Source organism: Pomacea canaliculata, linkage group LG7 (assembly GCF_003073045.1).
Source record: "Pomacea canaliculata isolate SZHN2017 linkage group LG7, ASM307304v1, whole genome shotgun sequence".
In the NCBI taxonomy this organism is placed as follows: Eukaryota; Metazoa; Mollusca; class Gastropoda; order Architaenioglossa; family Ampullariidae; genus Pomacea; species Pomacea canaliculata.
In genome coordinates this window covers 15064315-15078956 of record NC_037596.1, presented here as the reverse complement: position 1 = coordinate 15078956, position 14642 = coordinate 15064315, and the positions used below count along the sequence as shown (strand labels likewise).

Here is a 14642-nt window from a genome sequence, read left to right as displayed (position 1 = left end):
CGGGGTATCAGCTGATAGAAAAATGTTAGATTTATAGTAAAATTTGTGAGAAGGATAAATTAAATTAATCTTCAAGAAATGCATTCCAATGAATCGCACATTATGTCAACATACACTGTTTGTATTTAAGGGGCTTAGCAATGATTGTGAAGTTTGCCATAATTAAAATATTTATCTTAGGCTGTACCATGAATTTTTAAAGTAATAAGCTCTTGCCATTTTTTTTCCTGATTGCTTAGCCGTATACATTCTTGATCACCGAATATAGGTGTGTCAGGCAGAAAAGGGACTGAAGGTGGCAACATCGATTTGCATGAAGATAATGCTGGTAGAGAAAGAAAAGCTTTATGTAAATATCACCATAGCAAAAAATGTGTGAAGTAGTGTTTGTGCTTATTAAAATTGCACTAAAATATCGCTTACTCATATCTACATAGATTCTATTTTACTTCTAACATAAACACACATATCACCTTAAAGACACACACACACACATTCATATCTTATACACATATACCAAAATAACACACACGGAAATGAACAAAACGAAATATGTAGATAAAAATATCCCGTAACATATTAGCAGGCTGCTACATCACTAAACACCACTGAGCGAAACCCTGTTTATGAATTTCTAATAAGAATAATAAATGTAAATTAAAAATAAAACTGTGATCCCTTTAGTTTTGACAATACTTTAGTCGTTGAGTTGGTTTGCTTAAAATAAAATGAACTATACTTACTTATAGACCATAATGAATCAAAATATTTTGTGGAAAATAAAAAAATGAATAACTTACGTGAAAATCCCTCAAAAGATGAATACTTTAGAGAAGCATCTACTGGTGGATTCCCGCGTATTGCTGATGGCCACTGGAAATCTATTCCTGGTTCTGGAATGATTGTTCGTTCGTATGTGGGTAACTTATTGCTCAAAATATCAATCAACTTTTCGCCCTCTAACACTGATGGCAAGGCTTTCTTTTTAACATCATATTTTGAAATACTCGGTACTTGTCTCATTGGGCTATAAGATGTATTGTTTCTGTCAAAGTCGTCCAAAGCATCATCCGAAAAGGAAACCATATTTTTGGTATGTTCTTCGCAGGGTGTGTTTTTAAATCTTTCACTCATATGAAAAATGTTCGAATCTTCCTCAGTGCTTACAACCTTTTGTTTTGAATCGTTCTTGTGCAGATAGTTGTTAGAAAGGATCTCTTGAGCATACGTGTTCTTGTTTTCTTCATTTAGCAGAAGCGAAATAGGTTTATATGATGAAGTATCATCCTCTATTGAGTTGTTACAATGGCTTCCTGTGAGGTGAGACTCTTTCAATCTGTTTTGGCAAAAATATTTCTGAAATTAACAAAACGCTATTTATCCCTTGTGCAAGTATTTATCTATTTCTTACGTGCATAAATTATATACACATACACAAGCACAAGTTAATATAAAAGTAAACACATTTGGGCTTGCCTCGGGAGATTTTGAAGCAAAGATTCTATTGAAATTCGCTCAGATTTTGCATCTTTCAAGCACTGCGCCATGAGACCATAAATTTCGTCGGTACAAACACAGGGTGTCATTGGCAATGACCTAGCGCCCAAGGCTCCTCTCTCGATCTGTAAAAATATCGTTAAATTAATGCGATATCTTTATCATGTTTGTGCAATGTGTATTTAGTTTCTTTAGAGCAAAATTATACTTATGTATAGGAAGTAGGACGTTGCTTTGTATTTTAAATCAAAATCAAGAAAACGTTTTGCCGTTTTGTAAAGTCAGCGAGATTTTTCATCTCCTGCAGTTGATGTGACCTAAGAGATTATTCTAAGAGTCATTATAGACATATTTGCAAAAAATGTCATTTTGAAGCACAAAATGATAATAATACACAAAGTGATAATGGTTAGAGAATATACAAAACAATACTTTTATTCACTCAAATCCTACACTGTGTTCTTGGAGCAAGACGAGTTTTCCGTGCTTGCCGCTTGGTGTTCGTATGAAATGGCACACCACAAAATATAAGGTAGTCAACCCTTTGACCAAATAATGATCCTAACATGACATCAGTTGGCAAAGGTTATTAGTAAAGAAAGCATCGACCACACCCAAAGCACCAATTGGTTGTAGTTTTCTTGGAGAATGCAAAACCCCAATAACAAGACTAGACATTCACCACAAAAGAAACCAATATGTTCATGTAAAACAAGGTCCCCACACTCAGAAAACACCAGAAGCCACCACTCGGAACAGTTAACTCCCATAAGTTAGTCTGGTCCAGCCATAGTGTCTGACACAAATCTTTGTCAAAGAATGTGTTTAGTACCAAGGTAACTTTCAATGAGGTCAACCCCGTGGTGGTAAAAAAAGTCGGAGTTAAGAAACAAATATGAACTGGTCATCTCCTGTAGGACCTGGTAACCATTGCTCTTGGGTGGGCCTAAAAAAAGACCTTGTAGCTCCCTCGTCTTTGTGCTTTTACTCGTAACGACTGATAACAGTTAACATTGAACATAATACTGAATAATCGAAGCAATTTTAGTAAAATTGTAGACACAAGTTTTTATACACAGTAGCTTGTTTCTAAAACCCAATGACCTTTGGAGAAAATAATAGGATATATAATTATCGAGTTATATAAAGTCTTTCTTAAACAAGTCAAACTTCTAATGTTCTTACCTTTGATTCTGGGATTGCTGGAGAATGGTAAGACATAGAGTCGCCAATATAATCTTTAGGTTTATAGAGGGCATCGAAGAGCCAGCTCATCAAGTGACCAAAACAAAAGACGTCAGAGGAGGGTGAGTAGTGCCCACCCATGACAACTTCTGGTGCCATCCTGGCGACATTTCCAGTTGAAAGACTAGGTTAATAGTAACTGTATTTTCTTTTTATTCCGCGGGCAGTTGTAAAGTTCTGTTCATGCAAGCAATCTTATCAATAATGCAGTGTATGACGATATGTGGGTGTGTGTACCAGGTAACCATACTAATGTAAGCTGGTCTGGTTCAGATATTTAAACCGAAACGACACCACTAACCCTTTAAGCACGTTGAATTACATACTTTCACGCAATTAAGATGAAGAGATCACGTGGCTTTTAAGCATCTTATGAAATTTTTCTTCATGCAGAAGAAAAAGAAAAATTCCTAATCAATAACAACCTGCTAGAGGGTTTGCAATGTTGAGGCATTTGTTTGTGCTGATCTTCCTCGTCAGTGCACTCCTGGAGGATGCGCATATTGGCAATGGATGCAATCCAGACCTGCAAATAAAATAAATTCCCTGCTAAAAAAGATATGCCAATATGGCAATAGTACTATTTCGTTATATAAACAATAGTTTACAAACGTTAAATTTTTATCCTAATTTTTTCCGAGTACTTAAGTTTCAAAAGCTCTCTCGCATCTTGGAAAATATCGTACTCATGCCTATAACAGAATACCCAATTTATATTCCTTATCGGCTGTATCGTATTTTATACATAATTCATATTAAAAGACTTAGTACACATCTACATTTGATATTGCGCTCTTGTGTATAAAATAGAATAAATTTTAAATGCGCTATAACATATATATATATAATTATTTTGTAGTTGGTCTCGAAACTTTTTACTCCTCACTAAAGTATGGGTATGTCCCGACAGTCCTTGCTTACCAGCAGGAATTTTTTTTAAAAAATTTGCATGATAACCACAGTAAACATCGAAGAGTTGTCGGTTATTATGAACATAAAGCAATGATGAGACTAGTCCATGTTACTTCAACCAGTCTAATTTTTCTCTCTCTCTCTCTCTTTTTGCAGATAAAAGTAAGGAAATATTTTCATGAAAAGATTGTAGGTACAAGCATTTTTGTGAGATTGAAATTATACGCTATCACTCGTGGTTGACGTATGCATGTCTAATTTCTTTTGTTATAATTCAATAACATTGCTCTGATTCTAGTAAGGATTCTAGTAAGCTACTTGTGTAGGGTCCAGTTGATTCAGGAAGTTCTCGAGTTGACCTTTGACTCCTGTCAAGGGTACTATTAGCTACAGTTGATTCGTGTTTTACGTATTCAAGTCAGCAAATTGTTAACTGCACATCATAACTGGGCAAGGGAGAGGGATTGGTGTTTTACGCCGTGCCAGCAACTACGGCTTTATCACAGCAAGACAGCTTGATTTGTAAACAGATGCCACATGCAGTTAAAGAACAGCTTGATTGAGTCGAGAGCTAAACCAAAGACAGACAACCTTCACTGTATTGGTAACAAGCTAACAATTGCGCCACCGAACCGCATCATTGGGTGTGAAATAATTCAAAGAAAACATTTTTTTTAATTTGATATGGAAAATAACAACTATAATAATGCAAAGAAAAAAATAGTATCAAAGCATCTTTCTGGATCCTTTTTGTTCCTTGAAGACTGCTATTTAGAAAACCATTATCCTAATAATCTCACAAGCGGTGCGAAGGTAAGCGGTCCAAATCCGATATACTATTTACCATTCCCTCAAATTACCAGGTTTTGTAATGAGTCCTACATCCATATGAGTTCATACATCGTTTTAATCTGGAGCTTTACAAATTGTGGGGCACTTGTTCTGTTTTCGTAACCACCAGACTATATAAAAGGTTTATCTGTTCACCATTTTGCTACTCACACTAATAAAAACTCATACTTTAAGGCATTTTTGTAGATTTATGTATTCCTCTTTACTAATGCTATGGTGTTGTCAGTATATTTGAATAAATTGCTACTTTTTAATAATGTTTTACTGAGTTATAGCCTTTTATTCAATTTCATTAAGTTCATATCTGTAACTATAATAATAAAACTTTTGGTTATGGAAAGATACTAAAGCAAATCGTACATTTTTCAGATGCTCAGACGTTGAATCTTTCTCAATGTAGATCATGTCTGCAGAAAAATCACACAAAACGAGTCGACGTGCGTGTAAAGTGGCGATGACTGAAGCAATTCTTTCAAGACACTCGATGTACTTATCGATGCTGTTTCCTAGCCATCTTGTCTCGACGGCCTTTTCAAGGGAACACATCCCGTTCTCTGCCATAACGACAAAAGACTGAAACAGAAAAAAATTAAAGGTGCTTCTCGTTGTCTCTTCCACACGAATGATGAAATTACCATTACAGTCATCACTTTGTTAACCATACAGATATTTCACTTTTGTAGTTAGCGTAAGCATCCCTACCTTCCGATGCTAAAAAATCACAAACTATTTGGTGGACCATATGTTAAGAAAATTAATGATTTTTTTAATAGTTGACCTGTTGCTTTATATGTAATTTTTGTAAAGATAAATTGTAAGGAAATAAAATTATAAAAACAAATTGTAGTATTAACATCGTGCAATGAACTTTTCACAGAAAAGACACTGCTGAAAGCTTAGTTTCGAGTGATCAAAACCATGACAAGCAATCGGATATCGGCGGGGTCTAGGTGATGAGATGGGTCCCACTAAGTCACCATCAACCTCCAACCTTATAAAGAATACACGGCATCTTGACGCTCTCTAGAAGGCTTAGTTCTAGAAAAAAATTAACTACATCTTGTTAAAAATGGATCGGTGAGAAAAAAAACAAAACTGGCCGTATCCAGGCGCAGATATAGATGGTTAATATAACGTTTTTACTAACGGGTCTAAAAGCATTAAGGAGAAAAATTCGGCTCCTTCAACCAAGTAAATTTTAATAGTAAATACTCTTACTGGAAATATAAAAATGGCCACCTTCTATCAAACTACTTTCTGTAGTCAACTAATGCAATAAGCTATAGCACTAACATACTCCAAAACAATCAGACAGCTAGAGAAAAGTTTTCCCTACAAGTTTTACAGGAAGAGTTCGTGAGAATTCTTCGCAATCTGGAATAAACATTCTCATCATATGATTAAATAAAAAGGAATATATTTTGACTTCTGTGTAAAGAACCATAACTTTCTTTTATATATGTATGATATAGTGTTTGTTTTGTTCCTTCTAGCTTTCTATGCTGTTACTTACATGCTCGATTTTTTTATCTCAAGTTCAGAAGCAGCCTAAGGGGCAACGCTCATTTGACATATCTTTTCCAGCTTTCTGAAATACATTATACTCATCTAACCGACGTTTAAATACGAAAGACTTTTCCCAAAAAGTCTTTATAAGCCATCTCTTCCGATCTGTGCGCAAAGCCTTATAAAGATATCATTCATCTTTTCATTTTTTCCCCTTGCTTTGCGGTATTGGCTGTATAAGGGAGTGAAGGGGATAAGCAAAAGTGTTTAGGTGTAACAACTTATGTCATTTTCTTCACAGTTTACGATATGACAGAGTGGTCAGACAACCTGATGTTTTCATCTTATTTTTGGTAACGTCATTTGCTCCTTTGTCATGGGATGTGTGTCATAAATATTACTTCTTGTTTTTCTATGTTGTGTCTTTGTTCACGTTTTCTACAAAGTGGCAAAATCAACAAAGATGGCAACAGAAAAATCTTACAATCTCAGTTCCCTCTAAGGTCGTCTTTGGCTGGGCAATCAACTGGGGTATTCCAGGCAGATAATCTTTGGTAAGAAGTGGTAAAACAAAACAAAAATCTTCTTGGCATGCTTCTGTAAACTTTTCTTGGTGAGTCTTAAAAAAAGGAAATAAAAAATAAAATACTATAAAAATTAATTAAGAAAAAAATATTTTGGCGGCCAAAATATAAATAAGGGGAAAAAAGAAAGAATTTAGGATAAGCTAAACAAAATTATTAAAACAAGAAAGAAATAAGGAGGCAAAAAACAAGAATTACTAAAATAGCACAGAAATTATGCCTTTCACCTAATTAAACTTGCTACAGTACAGAGCTAACAAAAATCCTCGAGATTTGACTAGTTACAGCTGCCTTTTAATATAAAGTTTACTATTTATATTTTTATATTTTATTGTTTTAGGCTCAAAGGAACTTTCGGTTGCCTCATTCACATTTTGAGGCTGGATTGATTGACTAAAAGTAATGTCTTAATTTAACTGACCTAAACCAAAGTGTCAAATTAATTTTTATTCTTTTTTTCAAGTGGGCTGTTAAAGTATGACAAATACACGCAAAGAGCATTTACCAGCAGGTGATCATTTTGGCCAATATTGTGATCATCGAGAAGATCTATCACAGTTCTCGTCATATTATCTGAAAATGGAAAGAAAGAAAATTATGCCAGTTTTTAACGAGTAAATGATATAAAATAATCTGTTATAAGAAAAAAGAGAAGAATTTAAAAATCGAGTTAAGTAAACAAAAATCTGATTATTTTTACTTACCGCTGCTTTTCAAAAACATCTCATTCACTGTAGTCACAGGTCCCTAGAAATGTCCGACATAAAAATTTCATATAAATGTATTAGTGCTTTTACACGTGAAAAAGCTTCCATTACTCTTTAATATAACTTTTTACTGATCCAGACAGATGATTTTGTGAAAAATTAAATGCTAAACAGACCGGGATTAAGATTTCTATGTGAGTCATGCATAAATGCTTGAAAGCTGGAAAGTTTTTTTGATGTAAACACTTTTTTCAGCAAAGTTCATTATAAAAAGTGGTACACGAAGTTACCTTTTTATGTTCTGTTGCTCCTTCACCTTCTCTGCTTATATCTGGAAATGTTGCATTTTTCAAATCTGCAGCAAATTGTGATGAGCAGTTTATATATATATCATTATATAACTAGCGGAGGCAATGCATGTATAATAACATTTAAACCTTTGTTTTGTACTGCTATTATCAGTGATCATTTAACAGCAAATAACCACATCACTTTGTAAGAAATATTACAGGGCCATGACCTTATCTAGTAAGTAATGTTGAGATTAGTTGCCAGTCGCCTCAACATCATCACACAGATACGCTAGAAGAAAAGCTTGGAGTGCACTAAGCGCATCAGACGCGCTAAATGGACAACTAAGGTATATACTAGGCATTTTAGCTCAGTTTAATTGAGATGCACGACTTAAATTTCAGATAAAAGACTGCTGATTAACAGAAAATGTATGTCCTCAGAATGGAGCAAAACTGCCTGCATCAACAATATATAAACACTTATAAAATCACACTTCTACCCCTTCTCTTTCTATCTCTCCTATCTCATTGCTTCCAGCGCTGGCTGCTTTGCGTGATGTACCTTTGATAGCAAAACATCAATTTCTTCTCCAACTCCCTTTCTCTCCTTCCCTGCTGTGGCTGTGCTGAGATAACTGGAAATGTAGCACCAACCAACCGTATAATAAGCAAAAGATCATTTAATCTCTATAAGAATAAGATGCCCTCTGATAACCTATAACAGTTGTAAGAGCGTTTGAAACACTCACCATCCTGCATAGGAAGAGTGTGCAGTACATCGCTGACAACCTTGACTTCTGCTAGACGTGACGAGGTCTGTATGGTCGTCAGTTGGACAATGAGATCGCGGACAGGACCGGGAATACACGCTTCTTCACAAAGTCTTCTCCTGCCGTCTACCACCTGAGCATTCCGAAAATGAATATTTCAGTTATTATCTTGTTTTGTTTTTTTGTATTTTTTTTTTGTTTTGGTTTGGTTGGGGTTTTTTTTTGTGTTTTTTTTTTTTTGTCTTTAACAGACAGTCTATGCACTTGATGCTGATTGCAAAACTCACTTCAAAGATGCAAACTTTATATGCTGCATAGGAAAAACGAAATCAGTAGTCCGTAAAAGAAACATAAGTCTCAAGAAACAAGAGACCCCAGTTGAAAACATGAACTAAATGCATTTATAGTAATTATCTTTACAGTAATTGTAACAGTGTTCTTGATTATGCAAGATACTTTTATAAAGAGACGGATTTGTTTAAGAGGGATGAAAAGATAATTCCAAACAGTGGGACTAAAAGTAACACAGGAGGGGAAAAAATAAACTAAAGAAACGGACTCGGTTGATAAGGCATTAGTAGTAGTAAGGCATGACCTTTAAAACAACGGCACCGGAGTGTGGTGATCAATACGAACGTTTACTTTGTTTTTTCTTTTTTTTTTTTTGTAACAAATGACAACTAACAAAGCTTTATTAACGAGGGTCATAGAAAAACCTAAACCTATGCTTTTTACGTCTAGCCCTCTAACGCCAAATAAAAACAAAGCTAAATTCTCAACATTACGAGAAAAAAGGCATAATAAAACTAGAAGAAAATCAGAGAATATGTACGAAATTGGGGAATTACAAAAATATACAAATACAAATATTTCTTCTGAGTAAAGGAGGACTACTTTGTATGGGAGGCCCCAAAAGCAATCAACAATTGTGGTATAAATATTTAGGAGACTTGTTTGGAATTGACAGAGACTGAATTTAACTTGATGAAGTTCTGATGGAATGCTGTTCCATATAACAGTACTTGAGTACTTTAAACTCGACTTGAATAGCTCAATTAGCGGAATGGAAGTTTTAAGTTTATGGGATTTTCTTATAGTAATGGTTGAAAATAATACAGAAAGTTTAGGTAGCAATATGTCTGTTAGTACTTCATAGACAAACATACCTTTGTTGAATTTGTTTGGTGTTGATGAAGATCAAGGATTTCACAGTTTATTTCCGGTGTAGCCAACTTATCGACTTCTATTTCCTTTTTTTTTTTCTTACTAGAAATGTTCAGCTACTTTAAACACATGATAGTGTGCCTAAAAAGTCAATTTTTACTTTACTTTGCTGTTTCACAAAGTTTGAAGTGTAGCTCACCATTGGCATCAGTTCTGTGTCACTTTGCTTCATCTCAGAATAAGGCAGTCGGCCGTGCGTCAGCACTTCATAGAGTAGATGGCCGATCATCCACATGTCAGACATTTTAGAGAACACGCCTCTTTTCAGGGACTCAGGGGCACTCCATCTTGTTGGTATGAATGAGCATTTGTAATCTGAAAAAAATTAAGACATGTTAATGAAAACTTTTTCAGAAACTGTATACAGGAGGAAAATAAAAACTATACATATATATACTCCTTTAACTCATCTTCTTGACATACGTAAGCTGCCCTTTCAATTATTTCAGAAGTGCCAGTGGCGACAGCAGAGTAAATTATGTCAGTTTGTGTGTTATCTCAATTGAAGCTAGTCCTCTACAGTCTTATAACCTCCCTATACAGGTAGAAATTGTGATTGGGTTGCCGTCATTTATGAGAGCGGTCCGGTGGCGCAACGGTTAGCGCCTGTCATCAATACAGTGAAGGTTGGCTGCCTAGAGTTCATTTCTCGTCTCGGGCACGCTGTTCTTTCTCTGCACTTGGCATCTGTTTACAGGGCTGGCTGCCTGCCGTAATATAGCCTCAGTTGCTGACACGGCGTAAAACACCAAATCCCCCCCCCCCCGTCATTTATGAGATTGTGAGCTAAACAAACTCTTCTTAAATAATTATTTAAGGAAAGAGCTTTTTTAGTAATTTAAAAAAGGAGACCCTTCAATTTAAAGAGACCCTTCAAATCTGTCTAAACATAGCATATGTGTCATCACATAAACGATTTACTCATAATCTCCGTGTCTCTAACGTTCATTTCATTTTCTCTAATTTGCTACTTTTAAAGCAAGATTACAAAGACGGGTAAATTTACCAGAAAATATGTTAATCAAGGTGAAATGATTTTTAAAAATTTTTCTTTGTCTCATACAAAAATCAGAATCTAAACATGTTAGGTCTTAAGCCAGATAGCTTCTTAAGGTGACTGCAAAAATTTCCACTACATGTATATCGCTTTTGGCAGGGCTATATATATATAAACTCTGAAAAGTTACGATAACAAACATGATTTCATATATCATAAGTTTTTTTCTCATGTTTGTCTATACATTGTGCAGTTAAGTGTTATAAGGGGATACGTCATGCCAAGATTTGCAAGCCGCAACAGTAAACTGACCTGTGATCGTGTCTCCTGTTACTTCACGAGCATGGATAAGTCCACTCAGCTTGACCTGTCTGCTTGCGCTGATGAAGACGTTTGCGGCTGTCAAGTCCCTGTGCACAATATTGTTGTTGTGGATATACTGCACTCCTTCCATGGTTTCCATCAAAAAGATTATTAACCTGTAACAGCAAAGAAAAAATTACTCTTGATTGCTCCTTTTTTTTTTGTTATAAAATATTTTTTGTGGAAAGGTGGGCTTTGGGGAGAATGGAAATCCTAACCAGGGGCAGGATGAACGGAACGCTGCTAACGCGCTAGCTAACAGATAAGGCCATATCAGGCAGTTAAACCGAAAAGTTGTGCAGTATTTTCGCCGAGGTGCACTAAATCAAATTTCGGAAGTAAATAGCTTCTTAACCTCGAAAATCTAGATGTGCTGCTTGTCCGTTAGAAAGTATCTAGCAATCTCGGCGGTCATTTTGACCGATTTCTCGATTGAAAAAAAAATGTTCACAGCGTATTCAAAAGTATCCTTCAATCAACAGATTCGTAAGTAAATATCTGTTAGTTGAGCCCTTTCGTTCCGACTGACTTCAAATGTAATACTGTAGCCCAAGTGCAACTTTGGGAAACCACTGACAATGTTTTGTTGCTTCCACCCTGCTCCCCTTTCCTTTCCTAGATCGAGCCAGCCGCGCCAGACTTAAGCGGGCAACGTAGCACCCAAGTTTTTCTGTATGAATAGCGGGCAAAATGCAGTGCCTGTACCCATTGAGAAGACACGTCTCGGTAGAAAAACTTCAGAATCAGCAAGTGTCTGCTGAAGCGCGATAGGGTCATTCCTTCCTTTGTTAATTATTACGGGCAGGAGAAGAGTACCACTCGTTTTCGTCTGCGATCAAGTAGCTCAAGTTACTCAAAATCCTTTGTCCCCCTCACGTGCACGGTAGGAATAGCACACGAACTTTTGTAAAACACAGATCACACATGGCGAGAGTGAGAAGCCATACGATAACGAGCTGAATGACGCACTGAAAAAAAACATTTTTTTTGCGTTGGTGGGGGCAGAGATTCTCGTGGACTCCAAGGGGAGTCAATTGTGTAGAAAAAAATAAGAACACAACTCGAATAATATTATACTAGATAGCATACGCAATAAACAAAAGCTAGAATGGAAGTTGAAAATTATCTTCGGAAACTTCCGCAATCTTCCCAGGTACAAGAAATGATGAATGGAATGATTGACACTAGAGCCATTTTAAACAGCCGCGACTATCCGTTCTGGCAGCAGTGTGTGCCTGTAAGCAGGCCTGTAGTAAAAAATAGCGGATCCCTCAAGCTTCAATACTTCAATTTTCATGTTAATTCTCTGATTACTATTAGGAAGAACAACCAATACAACTCGGAAGTGAGTTTTTCTCAGCAAGAATTCTGTTAAAAAAACTAAATAAATAAAAATAACGCAGTGCATAAACAATAAGGGAAGAAACTGTTAAAAACCTTTCAAACTTTTTTTTTTCTTTTTTGTTGTTGTTGTGGATTATTTCCCTTACAGAGCTAATCCGGTCAACCAATCCGGTATTTTTGTTTTATTTGAATGCAGACGATCGATGTGTCGGTTATTCAACAGCTGTGTTCTCGATGGTCGCCAGTTTCTGACTTTGACATAAACAACTGAAAATGACAATATAATAGTAAATAATAGTTGAAGTTCTAACATTTAATCGTTGTAGAGCACTTTAGTTTTTGTAGATACGTGAATCATGTAAGCAATTTTTCTGATCTACTTTCATGCCTTTGAGCTCTCCCTTCCAAACAGTTACTATCTTTTATTTAAATTTAGTAGAAGAAAACAAAATTTACATTTCATAAAAGTCACACCACGTAAATGGTTAAAACGACGTGTCACCGATGGTTATTTTTTTGTTGTAAGTTAATAGATATAAATTTAAAACACTATCGTTCGACATGTTCAATAACGCCGATTTCGTCCATTTCGATTTTGATGGGAGTGATTCTAATGAATGATTATAACGATTTAATTATAATTTATTTCATGTGTAAGTTAGTTTTTACGCCAGTGGTATGAAATGTGCGCATATGTTACTTTGTATGCAAAATGATCTTTACAAAAAAAGGAAGACAAGTGCCCCATCAACTCCCACAAACATCAGCAATAGTACTTTCTAAAACGCATGCTTATTAAGATTAAAAATCATGTAGAATCTGAAAGGAAAAATGTTGTAAAATGAATTTAAAAGACTTTTAATTGTTTCTAATGTATATGCACTTTATAGTTAGAAGTCACCAATACTCCACAATACTTGATATGTAGTATCTAGAAATGCTCTTGCAAGTTAGTTTTAGGTTTGTTATATTTACAAAATGTTCAACTTAAGAAGTGGAATGCACACAAAGACAAAAGAGATTGCGCTGTAGCTGAATCTGCTAGTTGTAATGATGCCTTTTATTATTTTGCTGTTGCTTCATATGTTGCTATGAATCATCAGATAAATATAGTTTTTGATATCTATACACATATACAAACAGGAAGTTTCAACTTTCCTAAGATATAAATGCATATGAAACCAAACATATCTTTCTTCTTATAACAGTATGCATAACCCAACGACCAGAAAATGGAGTAAAGTATTATAATAAGTCCCTAGACCCTTTTTTAGATTATACTCTAAGGAATTGAAATTAATTAATTAGTAAATGAATTAATGAACAAAGTAACCTCTAAGTGACAACTCCATGCAGTACATGTATAGATGTGCAAATGACCATCTTTTAGGAGTCTCCTCCAAATTTTATTTTTATATTTTGACCATGACTTTTGTTAATGGCTGCTAATTTTCCTAGCTGTCAGCTTCTTAGCTCCAAACTAAGTTGCGATGTTCACATCAAGGATATAGCAATTAGCTGTCAGCAAGCCAGGAATATTTACCAGCCAGCTTAGTGGGCTTCTCTGTACACAATCCCAGTAATTTTGCAGATGTAGTATGACAGCTCACTAAGAGTTTGTAAAATTAAAAATAAAATAAACCTGTTATTTTATAAACTGTGCTCAGTAAATAGAAAATCTTTCCTTGTTTGAGTTTACTTAAAAAAATAAACTGGAGGTTTTATGCAAAGATTGACACTCTGGATGTAAACTAAGCATAAGAAATACCTTTACTTAAAGTATGCATTTGAAAGATTTACATTCTTTCTAATAGTGCTTACTCTGTTAAGGAGAAAAAGTGGCCATTTCTACTTTTGTTGACAAGGGTTGTCTGCAGTGCACAAGTCAGGTAGTCTTCAGTGATGTAGAACTGCGGCCAGCAGCTATCATTGAAGGCTTGAAGCTGTACAATATGAGGATGATTAAGCTTCTCGAGAAGTAGAAGTTCATTCAATCTCTCATCTTTCAAACTACAGCAGATTTCATTCTGGTGCTCTTCGATCGAAGGACATAAGACATGAGTCAAAACATGGTTTTCATCACCACCAAAGTTGTGCTTTATCACTGTCCAGCCAAAGCGCCCATTTTGTAGTTTATCTGCATTTACATCATGCAGCATAGGACACAAAAGATGTTGCGTAGTCTCTAGCAATCTTTTCCACAAACTGGAGGTCGTGCATGCATGTCTGTAAATTAAAGTCAACATTAGTTTTGTAAATTTTGATCAGTAAAATAAGCAAAATATTCAGATTATGCAAGCATAATTATATCTGTATGACGACACATGCAATATTAAACAAAACATTTA

At 35.3% G+C, this 14642-nt stretch overlaps 1 protein-coding gene across 7 annotated transcripts in view; it reads right to left on the bottom strand.

Annotated features, from left to right (window-relative positions):
• LOC112567904 overlaps positions 1-14642 on the bottom strand; it is a 30787-nt gene that overhangs the window by 9032 nt on the left and 7113 nt on the right. For all 7 annotated transcript variants that reach the window (XM_025244779.1, XM_025244783.1, XM_025244784.1 and 4 more), the window contains 14 exons: positions 14116-14520; positions 10900-11066; positions 9730-9905; positions 8346-8499; positions 7594-7658; positions 7301-7343; positions 7102-7169; positions 6497-6631; positions 4867-5079; positions 3168-3268; positions 2683-2842; positions 1477-1622; positions 801-1336; positions 217-325 (listed from right to left, as the gene is read on the bottom strand). In XM_025244779.1, coding sequence (XP_025100564.1) covers positions 217-325; positions 801-1336; positions 1477-1622; positions 2683-2842; positions 3168-3268; positions 4867-5079; positions 6497-6631; positions 7102-7169; positions 7301-7343; positions 7594-7658; positions 8346-8499; positions 9730-9905; positions 10900-11066; positions 14116-14520 — 2478 coding nt within the window. The remainder of the gene's footprint in view (positions 1-216; positions 326-800; positions 1337-1476; positions 1623-2682; positions 2843-3167; positions 3269-4866; positions 5080-6496; positions 6632-7101; positions 7170-7300; positions 7344-7593; positions 7659-8345; positions 8500-9729; positions 9906-10899; positions 11067-14115; positions 14521-14642) is intronic.